The sequence below is a fragment of the Vulpes lagopus genome, chromosome 10 (assembly GCF_018345385.1).
Source record: "Vulpes lagopus strain Blue_001 chromosome 10, ASM1834538v1, whole genome shotgun sequence".
NCBI lineage: Eukaryota > Metazoa > Chordata > Mammalia > Carnivora > Canidae > Vulpes > Vulpes lagopus.
The window spans coordinates 47,181,231-47,202,284 of record NC_054833.1 but is presented as its reverse complement, the minus strand read 5'-3'; the positions used below and the strand labels follow the sequence as shown (position 1 = coordinate 47,202,284).

At 40.9% G+C, this 21,054-nt stretch overlaps 2 protein-coding genes across 2 annotated transcripts in view; both read left to right on the top strand.

The window, feature by feature from the left end:
• Positions 1 to 9,227, top strand: part of BCO2 (beta-carotene oxygenase 2) — a 45,825-nt gene extending 36,598 nt beyond the window's left edge. The window contains exons 9-12 of the mRNA XM_041772798.1: positions 4,948 to 5,085; positions 6,610 to 6,792; positions 7,609 to 7,719; positions 8,978 to 9,227. Coding sequence (XP_041628732.1) covers positions 4,948 to 5,085; positions 6,610 to 6,792; positions 7,609 to 7,719; positions 8,978 to 9,091 — 546 coding nt within the window. The 3' untranslated portion in view covers positions 9,092 to 9,227. The remainder of the gene's footprint in view (positions 1 to 4,947; positions 5,086 to 6,609; positions 6,793 to 7,608; positions 7,720 to 8,977) is intronic.
• A 3,301-nt stretch (positions 9,228 to 12,528) lies between these two features.
• PTS (6-pyruvoyltetrahydropterin synthase) lies at positions 12,529 to 19,642 on the top strand. Its single transcript, XM_041772030.1, has 6 exons — positions 12,529 to 12,665; positions 14,074 to 14,153; positions 15,404 to 15,426; positions 15,804 to 15,860; positions 18,390 to 18,460; positions 18,651 to 19,642. The coding sequence occupies exons 1-6, from the start codon at positions 12,574 to 12,576 to the stop codon at positions 18,772 to 18,774; spliced, it is 447 nt and encodes a 148-aa protein (XP_041627964.1). The 5' UTR covers positions 12,529 to 12,573; the 3' UTR covers positions 18,775 to 19,642.
• The last annotated feature ends 1,412 nt before the right edge of the window (positions 19,643 to 21,054 follow it).

The window sequence follows — 21,054 nt, the reverse complement described above, 5'->3', positions numbered from 1 at the left end:
CTGAACTGAAATCAGGAGTCAGCCACTTAACTGACTGAGCCACTGGGTGCCTAAATCTTGACTTTTATTTGAGCCTTTAGTTGGAATAATCACCAATATATCGAGGTTTAAAAATCCCATCTTACTATTCACTACCTATTTGTGTCATTGATTCTTTCTCTCCTTTCTTGCCTTCTCTGGATTGGTTGAGTATATTTTATTGTTTCATTTCTCTCTCCCTTCCTCCAAACCTTGTTTCACCCTCTGCCCATTAGCTTGGTATACATTCTTTTGGTAGTTATTTTAGAGATTAAAACATAGATCCTTGGGAAGCCCAGGTGGCTCAGCGGTTTAGTGCTGCCTTCAGCCCAGGGCATGATCCTGGAGACCCGGGATCGAGTCTGGCATCGGGCTCACTGCATGGAGCTCGCTTTGCCCTCTGCCTGTGTCTCTGCCTCTCTCTCTTGTGTGTGTGTGTGTGTCTCCTGAATAAATGAATAAAATCTAAAAAAATAAAATAAAATATAGATCCTTGATTTAACACAATGTATCATAAATTGATTCTTTTAATTCTTTGCATACAGTGTAAGAACTCTGGAATGCTTTAACTCTATTTATTCTACTCCTGGTTTATACACTGCTGTTGTTGTGTATTTATTTTCTTTCTATATTAAAGCCTATAAGGCATTATTACTAATATTGCTTTATGTAATCATAGTTACCGCATACTACCCATTTACCCACATCTGTACCTTTCAATTGCTCTTAATTCCTCTCAGTCTGTCTGAACTTCCGTGTGGAATCATTTCTTTCTGACAGAAGACCATCTTTTTGTGCTCCTTACAGTTCAGATATACTGGTGGTGAAATCCCTATTTTTGCCTGTCAGGAAAGTGTCTTTATCTTACCTTCTTTCTTGAAGGATACTTTCATTAGATAAAGACTTCTATGTTATTAGCTATTTTCTTTTGACATTCTAAAGATATTTGATCGTGTTCTGATTTCTGTTGAGAAATCAGTAGTCTAAGCTTTGCTCCTTTGAAGTTGATAATTTTTCCTCCTCTCATTTTAAAATCTTCTCTTTGGTTTTCTGTAGTTAGTCCTATGGTATCTCTCAATATAGTTTTCTTTTTATTTATTTTACATGGGTGTTTTTAGGGATACTTGAATCTATGGTTTGATGTCTTTCATTAATTTTGAAAAATGTCACCTATTGTTTCTTCAAATATTGCCTCTGGTAAATCCTTTCTTTCTCTTCTGCTGAGACTGCAATACATACGTCACTCCTTTTCACTCTGTCCATTTGTTGCTTATGTTCTCTTTAGAGTTTACCTTCCTTGTCTCTCTTGAAGCATCTCGTTTGGGATATTTTCTTCTTATTTGTCTTACTGTTTATTTTTTATTTTTTTCAGCTGCGTCTATTCTGCTGTTAAACCTTGCCACTAGGTTCTTAATCTCATTGCATTTTTCAGTTCTAGAATTTTAATTTGGTTCTCTTTTATAATTTCTAGTTCTCTGCTACAATGCTCAAGTTAAAAGAATTTCCTCCAACATATTCAGAATACTTAAAGTCTGATAGTTTCTAATATCTGGATCCCTTGTGGCCCTGTTTCTGTTGTTTGTTATCTTGTTTTGTTTTTTAATCATGCTCTCTTGTCTTTTCATGTGTTCTCTAATTCTTGTCTTCTCATGTGTTCTCTAATTTTTGTTGTATACAAAATATTGTGTTTGAAAAATTGTAGAGATATTTTGAGACCCAGGACGATATGTTCCTCCAGAGAAAAATTTATTTTCTTCTGGCAGATTGCTAGGGTACATGAGGAGTCCCAGATATTCTTAATCTAATTATAGGGATTGAGATATTTTGAAGAAGGATGCAGTCCCTGAAAGAGTTGGACTATTTCTTGTTTATTCTTACTCTTAGGTGTTGACCTGCAGGGTCTTGACCCAAAGAACTAGGGGTTTATCAGGGCTTCTCCTTTTTTGGCAGTTATTGAATTCCAACTTTTGTCCCGTTAGTTCCTCAAAACTATCAAAATCTCTACTCACTAGGGTCAAGTGGTTAGGGAGTTGATGTGGCTATATCTTTATAAAGGTAACATTAAGGATTCTTGTGATTTTATATCTTGAGTGTGGTGGTGACTACATGAATTTACACGTGATAAAATTGCATGGAATTAAATACACACACAAATGAACGCATGTTGAATTGGTAAAATCTGAATAAAGTTGGTGGATTAATATCAATGTAAATTTTTCAATTGTGATATTGTACTCTAGTTATGCAAGATGTTATCATTGGTGAATCTGGATGAAGGATACATGTGATCCCTCTGCATTATTTTTTTATGTGATAAAATATACATAACATAAAATTTACCATTTTAACCATTTTTAGGTGTTTAGTTCAGTGGCATTAAGTACATGAACAGTGTTGTACAGCCATAACCACTGTACATTTCCAGACTTTTTTTTACCATCCTTAACAGAAACTCTACCCATTATATAACAAGTTCCTATTCCCCACTCTCTGCAGCCTTTGGGAGCCTCTACTCTACTTTCTGTTTCTATGCATTTACCTACTCTGGGTACCTAATATAAGTGGAATCAGACAAGATTTATTTATTTGTTTATTTATTTTTAAATATTTTATTTATTTAATAGAGAGATAGAGAGCATGAGTAGAAAGAGAATCAATAGGAGAGGGAGAAGCAGACTCTCCACTGATCAGGGAGCCCAATGCAGGACTTCATCCCAGGACCCTGAGATCATGACCTGAGCTGAAGGCAGATGCACCGAGGCACCCAGGTGCCCCAAAGATTTTGTGTGTATGTGTTTGGCTTATTTTTTTAAATATAATCCTTTCAAGGGTCATCCATATTGTAATATATATCAAAATCTCATTCCTGTTATAGGTTAACTATTTCCTTGTATGTCTATACTACATTTTTTTGTCTGCTTATTTGTTGGTGGACATTTGGGTGGATTGTTTTTTACCTTTTGGCTAATGCGAATAATGCTGAACATCAGGATACAAGTATCTATTTGAGCCTGTTTTAAATTCCTTTTGTATACACCTGGAAGTGGAATTGCTGGATCCTATGATAATTCTATATCTGTTTGAGGAACTACCAGACTATTGTCCACAGTGGCTGCACCATGTACAGGGGACCAATTTCTCCATTTTCACAGCACTTGTTATTTTGTTTTTGTTTTTATTTTTTGACAATAGCCACCCTAGTGAGTGTGAAGTAGTGTCTCATTGTGGTTTTAATTTTGTATTTCCTTAAGGACTAATGATGTTGAGCATCTTTTCAAGTACCTATTGGCCATTTGTATATTTTTGACGAAATGTTTATTCTAGTCTCTTGCCTATTTTTAATCAGTTGTTTATCTTTCTGCATTATTCAATGCCAATCTGCAATGATCTCAGGATTAAAAAGTCTAATAAAGAAATTCTCTCATTTTCTCAGCCTTCCACCTGCCTTTTTTGAGAAGCAGCTGATATCCTGAGGGGACAAATTGCCCCCCAGTATCTTATTTACCTGTGGGTTTCCTTCTCTCTTCAAATCTCTGCCCTGTTGATTTTCACTGCCTTTTTAGCTCACCAGTGCCTACACACAGCTATTTAAAAAATCTTGTCCAGCTTCTTTAGCTGTTTTCAGTGGGACAGTTGATCGACATTACCTAATCCATCAGTACTGGAAGCACTTTTGTTCAGCTATGGTTTTGCAAAAGAAAAGAAATGTTTAAATAAATTTAAAATTAATTTTTAGAAATCTCTTTGTGAAGTTTAAAAATAGCACTAAATCTTTACTTGGTAAAAACATTTCTGTGTGAGATGGAGATGATAAGAACCAAGTGTATGAAGGGAAATGGCAGTTTGCCCTCCATCTTAACAATAGTTCAAGAGAAGAAAATGTGCTGAAAGCATTTTTATTGTCAGAAAAAAAAAACATTTATTTTGTTAGCGTCTTCTGCTTAAACATAATCTGTGTTGGGGGTCCCCAAAGTCACAAACCCCCTTGGTTTGATGATTCACTAGGAGGGCTCACAGATCTCAGGAAAATCAGCACATGAAAAGGTGCATGGGATGATGCCTGGAGAAAACTGACAGGTACACATTTCCAAGTCCTCTCTGGTGGAGTCACACAGGACAGGCCTGAACTCTTCAGCAACTTTGTTGTGACAACGTGTGTGAAATGTTACATGGCAGGGAAGCTTGCCCAAGCTGGTTGTCCCGGATTTTGTTGGGGATTGGCGCAGGGGCCCATAGCCTCTACACAACCTGGGTTAGTGAGCCTCCATATGCCCATAGGAAGCAGGTGTTCATTATAAATCACATTGTTAGTATCTGGAGAAGCTAGTACAATGTGGCTTAAGACCTCAGGTCTGCAAAACCACTCTTGTCAGACAAAACATTCTAAGAGCTTAATTTCCAGGTGCCAGCCAAGGACTGACTAGTGAAAATAGACCGTTCTTGACAATGTGCCAGGTTTCAGCAGCCCAAGTCTACTATGTTAATGCTTTTCTAATGCAGAGGCCCATTCTGACCAAACATGAGGAAGGAGGCACCCTGTTACTCTGTAGGCTCTCACCCTGCAGTATGTTTCTTAATGGCACTTATCACTATCAGACCTTGAGCTATGTAATCATTTGTTTATTAGACATTAATTCAATAACCTGTGTTTTAATTCTTATTTATTATCATCCTTTCTCCATTAGAATGTGAATTCCATGAGGCCAGAGACTTGGTTCACCATTGCATTCCCAAGGTCTAAAACAGTGCTTGGCCTATAGGAGGTAGACAGATATCCTCAGCAGATATTTGAGGAATAAATGAATGAATGAAAATCATCACTTAGGCAATTACTTATGAATGCCAACAATATTCCCTGGGTATAAATTATTGGGATGTGCTGTTATCCCACGAATGACATTTTCTTATCTGTTTGTCTCTCCTGAACAGGTCTATAATTCAGTGGGCAGATCTTTCCCTCGAAGGTTTGTTTTGCCCTTACATGTCAGTGTGAATGACCCCGAGGGAGAGAACCTCAGCCCATTGTCCTATTCTTCAGCTAGTGCTGTGAAACACGCTGATGGAAAGGTACGCTATGAAAGGACATTAGACGAAGACTTTGAATTTTAGTCATATTGCTTTATTCCTTGGCTGTTCTACACAATATTTGGTGCCCAATAAGTCTGATAACATTCGACTGAGCAGGGTTAAGGTCACAGGAACAGCAGAATTCTGAGTAGGAGTCAGCACTCTGTTTACTTTTTGTATTTTGAAACACGCAATTCTCTAATCGTTATGGAACATCTAAGTATTTGATATTGGTATTGATCATCTTCACCTTTTAAATAGTTTGCACTTACCACAGGCATGTCATTGTGTAGCTATAAATATTTCAGCTTTAGTAGAGTAAAAAAGCACACTTCCACATGCCATGTGACAGTCACAAAACCTGATAATCTTTTTTTTTCTCGTTTGAGAATGTGCATATGTGTGCAAGCAGAGGAGGGTATGTGTGCAAAAGGGCAGAATTTTTTTTTAATTAACACATACTGTATTATTAGTTTCAGAGGTAGAATTTAGTGACTCATCTGTTGTATATAATACTCAGTGCTCATTATATCACATGCCTTCCTTAATGCCCATTACCCAGTTACCCCATCCTCCCACCTACCTTCCCTCCAGTGACCCTCAGTTTGTTTCCTATAGTTAAGAGTCTTTTATGGTTAGTCTCCCTTTCTGATTTCATCTTATTTTATTCTTCCTTCCCTTCCCCTCTGATCCTCTGCTTTGTTTCTTAAATTACACATGAGTGAAATCATACAGTATTTGTCTTTCTCTGACTTATTTCACTTTAGCATAATACCCTCCAGTTCCATCCACATCCTTGCATATGGCAAGATTTCATTCTTTTTGATGGCTGAATAATATTCCATTATATACATATATATGTGTGTGTGTGTGTATAATATGTTATATATATATATATATATATGTATATATATATATATATATATATATATAATATGCCACATCTTCTTTATCCATTCATCTGTCAATGAATAGTGGATATCTGGGCTTTTTCCATAGTTTGGCTATTGTGGACATTGCTGCTATAAACATTGGGATGCATGTGCCCCTTCAAAATACTATGTTTGTATCCTTTGGATAAATACCTAGTAGTGCAATTGCTGGGTTGTAGGATAGCTCTAGTTTTAACTTTCTGGGGAACCTCCATACTATTCTCCAGAGCAGCCGCACCAGTTTACATTCCAATAGTGTAAGAGGGGTTCCGCTTGGAGAGAGAGAATCTTAAGCAGGCTCCATACACAGTGCAGAGCCTGGCGTGGGGCTTGATCTCACAACCCCAAGATCATGACCTGAGCTGACATCAAAGGTTGGATGCTTAACCGACTGAGTCACGCAGGTGCCCCAAACTCGATAACCTTTTATGCATTCGTACATATGATGGAAAGAGGAACAATGGATAAAAATACTTAGAAAGTCTCAATTCCCAAGCCCTGTGGTAAACTCAGTCCTCTCACTGACCTATGCTGTGTAAAATAAATGAGAAAGAAAGCAACAACTGCAAATCTTTTTTGGGATCTCTTTTAGATTTGGTGTTCTTATGAAAATCTACATCCTGAGGAACTTGAGGAGGAAGGAGGTGTTGAATTTCCCCAGATCAACTATGGCCAATTCAGTGGCAAAAAGTATCGCTTCTTCTACGGCTGTGGCTTTCGGCATTTGGTGGGGGATTCTCTGATCAAGGTTGATGTGGTGAACAAGACACTGACAGTAATGAAAATATTTTTTTCCTTTCTGAACTCTATTTTTTTTAACTCTATTTTTAAAATTTTATTTATTTATTTATATGAGAGAGAGCAAGAGGGCATGAGTGGGGTGGGGAGTGGCAGAGGGAGAGGAAGAAACAGACTCCCCGCTGAGCAGAGCCTGATGATGTTGGGCTGGATCCCAGGACCCTGAGATCATGACCTGAGCCTAAGGCAGATGCTTAATCAGCTGAGCCTCCCATGTATCCCTCCCTTTCTGAAGTTTTAAAAGACCTGCTTTGCCCTTTGAATTGAATTGAATGTGAGTAGTGAATTGAATGAGTCTCCCTTTTCTTCCTCTACTCACATCACTTAGTGTCTTAGTCATCATGATATCTGAATTGAATTTCTGTTTTGTTAAAGTAGCTTTTGATATCCTTTAATATATAAGCAGCTCAGCCATTTACTTTTCTTAAGTTTGAGAACTATGGAATCACTAAGGCTTAGGAGTATATTCCATCTATGGAGTTTTAAGTGAATCACAAGCCCAGAAAAACAAGTCTGCGCTTGATGTTATTTTTAAAGAAATCATGGGGTTCAGGTTTTTGGGACACTTATATTTCAGGTGGATGAGAAATTATAATTGCACAAATTGTGTCTGATGATGATGGAGTCTGCAGCTGCAAAAGCACTCCCCTCCTCCACTCAACTCAGTGAGCCTGATTCATTTACTGTTGGAATATTGTACTGACAGCCAAATTCATGACATGTGATAAAAGCTATCAAAAGCTTCCTGATCATAACTAGCCTTCAATCAAATACTGTTTTGGGGGACTTCTAGATTTGGAGAGAAGATGGCTTTTACCCCTCGGAACCTGTGTTTGTCCCAGCACCAGGAACCAGAGAAGAAGATGGCGGGGTTATTCTCTCAGTGGTGATCACCCCAGACCAGGTAGATATATCTTCCCGTCACTAGTCAGAGAGAAAAGTAGCACTGAGCCTTTTGAGGATTATATTCAGTGATGCTGTCAATAGTTTTTTTTTTAATTTTTATTTATTTATGATAGTCACACACACACACACACACACACAGAGAGAGAGAGAGAGAGAGAGAGAGAGAGAGAGGCAGAGACACAGGCAGAGGGAGAAGCAGGCTCCATGCACTGGGAGCCCGATGTGGGATTCGATCCCAGGTCTCCAGGATTGTGCCCTGGGCCAAAGGCAGGTGCCAAACCGCTGCGCCACCCAGGGATCCCTGTCAATAGTTTTTGATTCCAATACAGCACTTTCTCCCTTTTCTTCCTCTATTAACATGTACATGCCCTTTTAAAAATCATAATCTGTGCTTTATTATTGCTTTAAAGCTCTGTCTCTATATAGTCATAATTTATATTTGCACAGAAATACATTTACAAATGATTTTCACACATATCACTATATTTACTCATCAGAACAGCTTTGTTGGATACCATTTTATGCATGTGGAATTTGTAACTTTTAGAAGTTGAGACAGCTTGTGTCAGATCTCATAGTGGTAAAGACAGTGTTTCAGTCTGTCTTCTGATGTCTGGTCTGACATTCATGCCACCATTTGTACTGCCAGTTTCATCGGAGTGCCCCAAAAGTGTAATGGGGTGAGCCTTAGTGTCTCAGTCATCATGATATTTTAACTTCTTGTCTAAGGCAGTCTTGTGGCAAATCAGTTATTAGTGACTGCCTGGGTATAGGATTCTGAGGCTTTTTAAGGGTTCAGTGAGGAAAGTGCTATGATCAATTACTAATATCTGCCATAGGCCTAGAAGGACTTTGTCCTCACACCATGTACTTACCACTCCTGTAATTAGGCCAGGGCAAATATCAGTGTGCCTTGTAATGCTACCCTTTGTACAGCTCCAAAGTAACACGAAATGGAGGCATTTCTAATTTGGAAGAAAAAAATTCTATGTCTCTTAGGAGATTGAAAAGGAACAGGTAAAAAGATCCTTAAGCTCTGAGAGATTCTGTGAAGGTAATTGGTATAGACAACTTAATTTCTTCACTCTCTGTGTGAACTTCTTCAGCCATGATTTCCTTTTCAGGCTAGTTCAGCCATTCAGCAAACATTTAGTCAATGTATAGATAGCCAAGGCACTGTGCTAGATGCTGAAGATAGATAGGAAGATGCATAAGACATGATCAAAAGGATTTTCAGTATTGTCTTTCTATTCTAGAATGAAAACAATTTTCTCCTAGTCTTGGATGCCAAGAACTTTGAAGAACTGGGCCGAGCAGAAGTGCCCGTGCGAATGCCTTATGGGTTCCATGGCACCTTTGTAGCCACCTGATAGAACACCTGGAAATGCCTGGAAACTAGCTCTGAGATGAACATATTCTGTACAAAAGAGAGAACAAAAAGAACACCTTCCCTTCCAAACCACAGACATCTGGTTTTAAAATTTCTATTAAAAACAGTTCTTGAGATAGTCATGGTTTTATAATTTCTTAGGGCTCATCCTTAAAAACATGAAGCAAGTGTTGATACATCCTTTTGAAGAGAGCTTTAAATTTATATTTACTAGCTAGATCTTCCTCTAGGTCATAAGAATACACGAAAGAAAAAGTAGAGCTGTGTTATTACCACCACCAGGTAGGGGGGTGACAGAGGTCCTCACACTTGGGAAAAAAATACAAATAATTGTAGATAGTAAGATATGAATATAGCTCTAAAAAGCACTTTGTTTCTTCCATCACAGCCTGCCTATTAGCACAGCTTCAAAGGGGCCCAGGGAGGACAGGAAGCCAGTTATGTCATGCTTAGAAGCTTTATTCCACACTGTTTCTCCGCTGTCCACAGAGGGCACAGCAGTTGAACTGCCAGCGGCCACCTTCTACCCCATCTCAGTCTTGGGAGGGTTGTTTTGAGGGATGTCACTAAAATTTCTTCTCATCTCCAGGTATATGGTTCTCTAGAAATTGAAGAGGAGTTGGTAGTTCTTCATTCAATTGGGCAACAGGTGGCACTAGAGGCCATATAATCTCTACATTCCTAAACCCCCCACCAGTTTTTAACAACTGCCCAAATCTGCCATATGTCTGTCATGTAAGCCACACTCTTGCCAATACCTTCAAGATCCCTTGTTCCTTTTTCCTTCAGTTGTACTTCCTCCCTCAACTTCAGTCCAGTTTCAGGCCCGTTACACTGTCCTCCCTCCCTCTACATGTTGAATGTTGCTGGGGAAGCCTCCTAGAGCTGTAGTTCTAGGCAACTGTGAACTTGCAGTTAGATACATGCACAACCCTGGACCAGGATCGCCAGTTTGTTCCCAGTTATCCTCAGGAGTTGCTGCAGACATCATAAACCCTGTTCTTTTCAGTGAAGTGTTCCCACAGGTACACAAATGCTGTGTGTAAGAGTTTATATTGTGGCAATAAAGTGAAAGTTCTAAGTTTTGTGTCTGAGTTGATGAAACACAGAACAAAAGCAGTGAGTAACAGAATGACGAGAAGATACCAGAGTAGAGCTAATACAGCAGATGGGGGAGCTTCGAGGCTGAAGTCACCGTAAGAGAACATAAATCCCCTCATATCTCACAGAAATCCTCAAAAAGGCATTGTACTTTTCCAGACAAGGTGTGGAAGATTGTTTTAGATCTTATCTGGATCTAAAGGGTGGAGGAGATTCTAGTTGACATCTGGGAGTACGTGGAGCTGATAAGTGTCTTTCCTCTATAAACTCCATCCTAATCACAGGGAGTGAAGTTCAAGCATATAAAGGTTAGCAGTACAATCATAAGGTTTGGACCCAAAGGTGCCTAAATTCTGCCATGGTTCTGCCAGCTATGAGGTTCTTGATGGAGAAGACAAAAAAGGATGAATGACATTTTGTAATAGCCTATGCCTGATAATCCAGTGCAGAGAGTTTTGGTAAATTGAGTGAGCACTTGACTAGGCTTCAAAGCCTCTGCAGGGCCTCTTCCCCTCTCATCACTCAGCAGTGTCTAGAGACTCAAGGAAAGGGAGTATGTGATGTACAAGGAAGAAGGAAAGGGACCTCTCCAGTGACTTTCTGTTAACTAATTACATCTGCAAAGACCCTTTCCCAAATAAAGTCATATTTTGAGTTACTGGAGGTTCAACACATTAATTTGGGGGGAGAATTACTGAGCACATAACAGTATCACTAAGGGTGAATTTAGTACCTTTAATAAAAACATTTAGAGAAAGAGCTCTGCAAATGTAATGCCATACTACAGTAACTGAATAACAGCAATTTATCATAAGTTCTTTCAGCTTTGTATTTTTTATTCTTTTTTTAAAAATTTTTTTATTTATTTGTGATAGTCACACACACACACACACACACACACAGAGGCAGAGACACAGGCAGAGGCAGAAGCAGGCTCCATGCACTGGGAGCCCGATGTGGGATTCGGTTCCGGGTCTCCAGGATCGCGCCCTGAGCCAAAGGCAGGTGCCAAACCGCTGCACCACCCAGGGAACCCTGTTATTTTTTATTCTTAGGACTCCATTCAAAATGAGTCAAGTATTCTATCCTAGATGTGGTCAACGCCCAGGAAATACTGTTTTATTGTAGGATGTTGGATGAGTAATTCACTTCTCTGGGCCCGTGTTTTCCCATTGGTGAGAGGACTGAACTAGGTAGTGTCTATCTCAGATATTCCCGAAGTTCATCCCTCGAGGCGAACTCGGGGTGGGGGAGAGAATAAAAATATCTGAAAATGTGTTAAGAAAGGTTGCTCCATGGCAATACTTTTTTTAAAGATTTTATTTATTTATTCATGAGAGACACAGAAAGAGAAAGGAGAGAGGCAGAGACACAGGGAAAGGGAGAAGCGGGCTCCATGCAGGGATCCCAATGTGGGACTCCATCTAGGGACTCCAGGATCACGCCCTGAGCTGAAGGCAGGCTTAACCGCGGAGCCACCCAGGGGTCCCATGGTAATACCTGAACGCAGGGTATGTAGCAGCAGACAGGAGACATTTGGGAGAAATCACCTTTTGGAGGCTGTACGCCTGCCACTCTCATGGTCTAATCTGTCCTTCCCAGTACCTGGAGCCCTGCTAGCCGCATGGTTAGCTACTCGGTAAGTATTTAGTGAGGGAATGAATGGAGAAAAGAGGGGGCCTAAGACTGGCCACTGCAGGTAGTGTGGGTGCTGCTTGTAAGTAAGTGTGAGGAGACAAGCTCCGTTCAGTGCGGAGGTGTCCACAGGGGACGGAGGACTGACTGCTAGGGGTGTGTGCGTGTGTGTTCATGCTGGGTGTGTTCGCACACAAATGGCTTCATGTGTGTGCATGACCAGGAAAGCGCGAGAATTTCCCCTGGTAAGAAGACTCTTCGCAAACAGTCCAAAGGTAGTATCGTTTCCGAAAGCCAAGGGGTCCCACATGTGCCCTGAAATTCCCGCTCCCTTTATGCTGAGTAGTTTGCGTCCGGGGCTCATCTCAGAATCCCCGGCCGGTGGCGGTGACTGTAACCGGGGCTTTCTGGAAGGGAGTGGCAAGAGCACCTCGAAGAGGCCCCTCCAGTGTCCAGGGTACCCAGTGGCCTAAAGCCGAGCAGGCCTAAGGAAAGCCATCCCTGCCACCTCTTCTGACCTCGGGGAGGTTCGCCCGGCTGAACCCCGCTCCAGGGAGCCAACAGGCTCCGACCCTCCGGGACGCTCGCTTTACTGCCTCCAGGCCAGCAGGGGGAGCCAGCTGCAGCGCGGAGCGGACAGAGCGGCCCAGGGCGCCGGCCGCACTGCGCAGCCGCGGGCGCGCCGCCCGCCCCGCCCCTCCGCTGACGCCGCGGGCAGGCGAGGCGATGAGCGGGGAGGGCGGCGGCGGGGGCGGGGGGCGCCGCCGGGCGCGGGTGTCCCGCCTCGTCTCCTTCAGCGCCACCCACCGACTCCACAGGTGTGGGGGGTGCCCGGGAGGGGGGCGGGGCCCGGGGGCGCCTGGAGGGCGGTGACGGCGACGGCTGTGGGGCCGCGCGGAGGCGGCGGGGGGCGCGGGGGCTCAGCAGAGCTGCCCGGGGGCACGCGGCCGTCCCGGGACCTTGCGGCCCCCAGGTCTGTGTCCCAGCGCTGAACGCAGGGAGCCCCAGACGAGCTGTTGCGAGGGCGCAGTGGCCTCGGTCGGTCCCCGTCGCAGAACGAGGAGCATTCCCAGCAAGGCCCCCCCCGCCCCGTTCCTTCCCTGGGCAGGTAGCGGTGCCCGGGCGCGTCACCTGCGCAGCTTTGGGAAGGGTTCGGCCAAGTCACGTTGTGCCGAAGCCTCTAAGTAGACGTGGGCGCGCCACGGGGAAGCGGAGGGAAGGAAGAAAGAGCCCCAGGAGGGCGTGCCGGAGCAGGCCGTTCCCACTTCCCACCTAGGCTTCCCTGAGGATGCTTAGTTGACGGGACAGGTACACACAGCAACATTCATTAAGAAGATTGTTTCCTACGGGAATCCCTGGGTGGTCGCGGGTTTAGCGCCGCCTGCAGCCGGGGCCTGACCCTGGACACCCGGGACGAGTCCCGCGTCGGGCTCCCTGCATGGAGCCTGCTTCTCCCTCCGCCTGTGTCTCTGCCTCTCTCTGTGTGTCTCTCGTGAATAAATAAATACAATCTCTTTAAAAAAAAAAAAAAGAAAAGAAAAGAAAATTGTTTTCTGTCCAGAACTACAGCTGAGTATTGTGATTTTTAAAAGTTTCACCTAATTTGAATCCCGCTCTTGGGATTGGCAAAGTGGCCAACGGGCAGTGGTTAAGGCCTGATAGTGCGAGATCCTGAAAGAGGAGAGGTAGTGGGTCATGTAATTATTTTTCAGGAGAAATGAGGTTTTTAAAAAAGATTTTATTCATTCGTGAGAGAGGCAGAGACACAGGCAGAGGGAGAAGCAGGCTCCTCCGGCAGGGAGCCCCATGCAGGACTCGATTCCAGGACCCCGGGATCACGACCTGAGTCAAAGGCAGACGTTCAACCACTGAGCCGCCCAGGTGCCTCCATGCAAGGTTGTTAAAGAGGAGATGGAGTAGGTCATGGAACTGTTTTCCAGGAGAGGGACTTGAGCATCTAGATGAGTTGGAGTCTTGCCATAGAACAAGGGTGTGGGCTGGGTTGATGCTCATTTGTGCCGTAGAGTAGCCCAATTAGGGGGCATACACTGGTTCCTGACGGAAAGCTGAACAATGAAGTCCAGTTGATTTATGACTCTCCCTTTGGTGAGCTAAGGTAATAATAAATTGTGAAGCTTTTCAAAGGCAAGAGCAAATAAACATAGGGAACAGAGAAGGTGTCTGAACTTGTGTCATGTAAATTTTTTTTTTTTTTTTTTTGGTCAGCAAATCTCTGAGTAATGAAGAAAACTTGAAACTGTTTGGGAAATGCAACAATCCAAATGGCCATGGGCACAATTATAAAGGTGAGAGAAAAACTGATGAATTTTAGCCCTTCCAATAAGGATGAAAGTATGATCAGCAAATACAGTTTTAATAAGTAAGAAACTTTACGGACAAAGCATATTTGAGCCTTAAATGAGAAGTTACCTGGAAGTCCAGAATGAAAAAAAATCTGTTACCTTGGTTGGATGTGTCTTAAATTTTACCTTGCAAGCATCTGCTCTCTTAGAGATAATGAATGGTTTAAACAGGTTTTTCTTCCCCCTTGGCCTTAGTGTGCATAATGAGATTCTTTTGGCACCGTACTTCCTTCTAATTAGGTATTGCTGAGGCTAATGTTAAAATTAGATTGTATTAAAAAAATTAGATTGTATTCTTTGAGTAAATAATGACCGACAAAAGGGAGATATTGGCTAGGAATAGCTGTATGGCAGGAAAATAGGTTGGATCTAATACTGGCGGCAGTGTTCCAAGAAAATAATTTATGTGACTATAAGAGACTTGATTCTTTGAGATAAAGCTGATATCTCAAAAGAACAGCCCTGTAAGCTATAGAGTATCAACAACGTATAGTTCAGTAGAGTAAAAAGATTCAAAAGGTATAGGAAGATCAGAATTTCTAGTTTAGTTATTGCCTCTTACGTTTTCTATGATATTTATCATTCTTAGTTTGCTCACTTATCACATAATACCTAATGGTGTTTGTATAAAGCTGAAAAGCATATATAAAGGTCACTAATTTGTAAAATGCTATCATCATCATTTTTCAAGTGCTTCAGACAAGCACTTTGTTAACTTACAAAGCATCACCTTGAACGGTATATAGGTCCTGTGAGAAAAGGGATCAGAGTTTTAGGTCAGTCGTGGTTTTCCTTGCTGAGAAAGGTGTTGCCCACTATTGGGCCATCTCCGTGTGTTGCTAGATGTCTTCCTGTGCATTTTCTACTTTTGCAGGCAGTGATCAAGCAGCATCTCACTATCTAGTGGACATTCCTACGTAGTGCATCAAATTCATAAGCACAGTGTACACCCTTTCTGGCTTTGGCTGGGCTCCTCTGCCTAAACAAAGCTCCTGCTAAGCTTCTCTGTCTTGGCCAAGTCTTGTTTTGGTTGATAAAAAGATCTGAACCAAAGGAACTGCTGTTTTAGGGAAAATATAAATAGAACTTTGCAGGGCAGAGATCTAATACTTAATTTATGTTGTTAACTTGTGTTTGGCTGTTTCCTGTTGAAAGTCATGTGGTTTTTTGGTATTCTGTTTTCTTTCCCATAGTTGTGGTGACAGTGCATGGAGAGGTACGTCCTGAAAATAGCTGTGTGATTTGTGCAGATTGCTGGGCTCTTTCAGCCAACGTGATGGATTCTGTGTTGAAAAATTCTGTTCAAATCAATATTGCTTCAGTGTTGGCCTTTGTGTGTGGTGAGCTGCTGGCATTCCAGGCCTTTCCTTTCCCGGAGGGTTATCTGTAATGTGCTATCTGTGGACAGGTTGAAGAGTAGCACCATGAAAGGGGCTCCTGGAGCACCAGGTGTTTCCATACTGAGATCAATGTCCCGGGAATGAAGGCAGATGTGGGCACAATTTCTGCACATTGTATAGCCTTTAATAATTTAACAGAGGTTTAAATATGAAGATAATATTAGATTAACATTCACTTTTGTTTATTCTTTAGATTGATCCTGTTACAGGAATGGTTATGAATTTGACCGACCTCAAAGAATATATGGAGGTAACATCATGGTGGATGATTATTATGTATGGTCCTCTAAGTATATTGGATGGCCCCCTTATCACTCCCCAACCAAGTATCTGCAGAGGTTCCATGACCTTGTGAGTGGAGTTGGGTATGGGAGTAGGGAAGTAGTTGGAGGAACCACTCTCATGTTTTTCTAAAGGTGTTTGGGTGATTTAAAGGAAAGAAGTCCCGGTTGTATTGCAATGATGGGAATAGCAGTAACAGGCTCATCTTGTATTTCTTGCTGGCGTATCTCAATTTCCTCTGCGTAACAGATTCTGCCTTTCTTTCAAGACACAGCTTTTCCCTTGAAGCTTTCTTTTCCTTCTCTGGATTTTCCTTATGCCTTTGATCATAGATCTTTAACACTACCCTGTGTTATTCACTCTAGTTTTAAATTCACTGAGGCAGTTCACCATAGGGATGACATAGAAGAAGGAATTCAAAGACTTGCTGACTGTATCATAGAAATCCTGCCTGGTCAGAGACCTTAGAGATTATCTTTTTTTTCCCTTAGAGATTATCTAAACCAACTTTTTCATTCCATAGATTAAGACTAAGAGAGGCGGAAGAGTTAACTGACTTGCCTTAGGTTGTGTGGTGAGTCTTTTACAAAGTTGGGAGTGGACTTCCTTCCGTCCAGCTCTGTTTTTATGATTCCATCATTTTACCTATTTGTTCATTTCTTCACTTAAACTCTGCTCCTTTCTCTCTCTCTCTCTCTTTTTTTTAAGATTGTATTTATTTTATATGACAGAGAGCACAAATGGGGGAGCAGTAGGCAGAGGGAGAGGGAGAAGCAGGGTCCCCCATGAGGCAGGGAGCCAGATTCAGGGCTTGATCCCAGGACCCTGACCATGACCTGAGCCCAAGGCAGACACTGAATTGACTGAGCCACCCAGGCATCCCCTCTGCTCCTTACTCTTGTTTTAGAATCTGACATTTGTCTCATAAAAATGCTATTAATGATCATTACTGCTTCCATGGTACTTATCATCTGTATATTCAGCAAGTTTGTCCACTCTGTATCAGTTTTCGGGCTAATTATCAGGAGTACACAGATGAGTGTGACAAAGTCCTTCCCCGCAGAGTGCTTTTTCTAAGAGGCAAACAGTAATAAATGGTCAGTAAGGTTCGGCTGAATAAATGAATAAGGAGGGCACCTGGGTGGCTCAGTCGGTTGGGTGAACTGACTCTTGATTTTAGCTCAGGTCGTGGTCTCAGGGAGCTGGGATTGGCCCTGCATTGGATTCTGCATTCAGCAGAGTCTGCTTCAGGATTCTCTCTCCCTTTGGTTCTTCCCCTGCTCACACACTCTTCTCTCACATAGTTAAATAAATCTTTAAAAAAAGAACAAATGAATAAAAGATTCAGTGTATTCCAAGTACTTTAGGATAGCTATGAAGACAGAATTTTTACATTTATTGGGGACATAAAATATATATGGACACAGTGCTGTACAATACAAGACAACAGTATAGGAAGTATGAGGTGTCCCATGCATGCATATGACCACGTGCTAGAGGAGAGGTTCTCTGGAGAGGACTCTTCCCCACTTTGTGTGTCTGAGGGACACCACGCAGCCCCATCAGTAACAGTGGCTCATTGTGGCTTAGATAGTAAAATCAGAAGGAGCCTGTGAAAGAAGCATTGACAGAAAAGTTGGGACCCGAACTGGATTTGAAGAGAAAACAGGTATTTTCTTGATTTCCATGTAGAACAGCCTTTCATTTGATTTGTTTTACAGGCTATTTAAGACTTAACTCTTAAAAAAAAAAAAAAAAAAAAAAAAAGACTTTTTTATATGGTTCTGGTTTTGCTCAAAAAATGATTACCATTATTATTAATGTACCATTCTGGGATCAATACCACTGGAAAATTAGATCGTTTTTCAAATGCATAGATTTTGTACAATAGCTAAAAGTAAAAAGTTAGAATAAGGCAGTTACTGCCCTTGCCACTAACAAGGGAAAACATTGTGTTAATATATATAAGCATTAGGAAACAATGGTCTCCACAGATTCACATTTTTTTCCTCCCAAGTGTCCAAGACCATTCTTAAATTACTCCTCATAGCAGAAGTTTAGAACTGCTTACATAATTTCACTTAGTCTGCTTTGTAAAATGTACTACTCACTGGACCCTAATGACGTTGTGGCTCTGTGCATGCAGAAGGGAAGACTGTATGGAGAAGTGTTTTTGGTAATTTTTGGGACAGCCAGTCACAAGGTGTTAAACTCAGTTCTGAACCATAGTGGCTGGTTCCAAGAAAGCTCCAGTGAATCCTCCTGTACTTGTTAGTTTCTTACCTCTTTGTGTTTATTAATAAGGAGAACTAGTCATGGTGGAGATCTGGGCCTTGCTTTATTTTTCAACTTTAAGCATTGAGACAAGGAGGAAGTTCTTAAAAGTATTGAGTTAGTGGCTAACTGACGAGGTAAGTTTTAGGGGGTGAAGATAGAACACTTTGGAATTTGAGTCTGAAAGGGAATGAGTGGTATCCTTCCTTTGTTTTGTCTATAGGAGGCAATTATGAAGCCCCTTGATCACAAGAATCTGGATCTGGATGTACCATACTTTGCAGATGTGGTAAGGTGAGTCTGATCATCTTGCCTTATGTACATAGTAAGAAAGAAGAATTGCTGTTAACATTTTATCTGACTGCTGCATAATTTCTGAAGTTTTAATATTCTCTTTTAACATCTAGAATTTCTGTTCTCTATAAATATCAAACGTGAAATTTTGTATATTTGTCTTTGATCTTCTTTCTTTTTTTTCCTACAGCACAACAGAAAATGTAGCTGTATATATCTGGGAAAGCCTCCAGAAATTTCTTCCTCTGGGAGTTCTTTATAAAGTAAAAGTATATGAAACTGACAATAATATTGTTGTCTATAAAGGAGAGTAGCTTTTAGGAGATAATACTGTAGAAAGACTAATTTCTTTCTATATTTGAAAAAGGTCTTCATCCCCCTGGACTATTACGAAGTCATCACATACTTGTTATGCCTTCACACTGTGTTCTAGAGTGCCCGATTGATTGATATCATTGTGTGTAGGACCTATTGTAATTGAAATATATCTTAAAACCAAACTTGTAAAACATTCGGATTGTCATTTAGAGAGTCTTTTATCTATAGATTAAAAATCACTTCATTTTCAGTAAAATGTTGTGGTGTGGAGTTTGAAAGCAAAATAGATCAATTTTTGTTTTTCCGTTTTCTCATTTTTAATACTCATTTTTTTTGGTGTAATATAAATGGCAGAAATGTTTATAAGACTTATAGTAGGTGAAACTTAAAAATACAGGTGACCACAGAGTCCAGAAACTGACAACATATACTTCTTCCTTGATTACTTCTCAGATATGTAAGGGCACAAGTTTATTCAGTGAAAATGAGACACACAGATCACCTTGGCAATGTGTTGTAGGTGGATATACAAGGATTGATGAAAATACTGCTTTAAGTGAAATTGTTGACTGCAGTTTTGCACATCTTGTTGAACTATGAATTGCTAGTGAGGAACAGCATGTTCATTGAACATTTGTTGGAATATCATTGGACTATTATGTATATTTGTGTATGTTTCCAGACCTTATGGCCACCTGAACAATTTTAATTCAGAAAACTGAAGAATAGTCACATATACTAAATCTTATTAAATAACATGAAAAGGGTATATTATACTTTAATGCATCTCTTATATACAGTTTTTCCTAATTGACCTCATTTTGTTCTGATCATTAAACTTCTACCTGCTTAAGTTGAACTGTATTCTTGGCATCTGGTATCTTTTCTTCATGACTAAATCCACAAGAATATATTTGCTTGGTTTGCCCAAAGAATTGTTCTCTCCTGTGTACTCATTTGTATTCTAAACTTCTTAAACATAGGGTTTTATTTTTCTCTCCACATAGCAGCTAGTACACAATAGATTTTCAGAATGTTGCTGCCTGAAAATAGTAAAAAGACTTGTGCGGTGATTACTATACTAGAAAATTTTTCAAAGGAGTGTGCTGTAATTTTGGAGAGTTAGGGGGTGCCTGGGTGGCTCAGTTGGTTAAGCATCTGTTTTCAACAATGATTCATCATGATCCTGGAGTCCCTGGCTTACATCCCTTCTCTGAACCCTACGTTGTCTAGCTCCCTGCTTAGCAGGGAGTCTGCTTTTGCCTCTGCCCTTCACCCCACTTGTGCTTTCTCTCTTTCAAGTAAATAAGTAAAAAAATTTTAAAAAATTAAAAAAAATATTTTGGAGAGTTAGTAATGCAGGAATTTTATAATAAATTTTGGTAATAGTGCAATGCCCACTTAATTAAATTTGAATGTGTTTTAGTAGTCAGACACAATTTTTGTTATGTATGCGTGTTTATTCTATATTGATTACTTAAAAGAAAGGATTTTTAATTCCCACAGATACCATGCAAGGTGCATATTATTCCCATTTTACAGATGAGAAAATTAAAATTAAGAGGGTTTAAGCCACTTGCCTAAGATCAGCCAGCAAATAAATAGCAAACTGAGGGTTTGACACTCAGGGTCTATCTGACTCCTAAACACAGACTCTAAACAAAGGGTAATAGGATAGTGTATGTATATTTGAGGATTTTTTTAAAAAAGATTTTTATTTATTTATATGACAGCACAAGCAGAGGGAGTAGCAGAGGGAGAGGGAGAAGCAGATTCCCCACTGAGCAGGGAGCCAGACATGGGGCTTTATCCCAGGACCTGCGATCATGAACTGAGCTGAAAGGAGATACTTCACCTACTGAGCCACCCAGGTGCCCCAAAGACTTTTTTTAATAGATCTAATTTTGTAGATCTGATATAGAAATCATTAGGAAAACATTATTTTTCATAGTAGCATGGAAATTCCAGGTGTTTGCTGTTCATAAATTGCTTTGAGAGAACATTTTTTTTTTCTACTTGTTCTCCTTAGAAAAGTGAGAAATCTGTCTATCAAATGGAGAGAATGAGTTAAGATATTATGTAGGTGATTTTTTTTTAAGATTTTATTTATTCATGAGACACACACACACACACACACACACACACACACACACACAGAAGCAGAGACACAGAGGGAGAAGCAGGCTCCATGCAGGGAGCCTGATGTGGGACTCAATCCTGGATCCCCAGGATCAGGCCCTGGGCTGAAGGCAATGCTAAACTGCTGAGCCACCCAG

Excerpts from the sequence above, each read along its gene's own strand:
- PTS (XM_041772030.1), top strand. The coding sequence starts at position 12,574 with ATGAGCGGGGAGGGCGGCGGCGGGGGCGGGGGGCGCCGCCGGGCGCGG. Across the intron at positions 15,861-18,389 it reads ACCTCAAAGAATATATGGAG|GAGGCAATTATGAAGCCCCT; the intron begins GTAACATCATGG and ends TTTTGTCTATAG. Across the intron at positions 18,461-18,650 it reads TACTTTGCAGATGTGGTAAG|CACAACAGAAAATGTAGCTG; the intron begins GTGAGTCTGATC and ends TTTTTCCTACAG.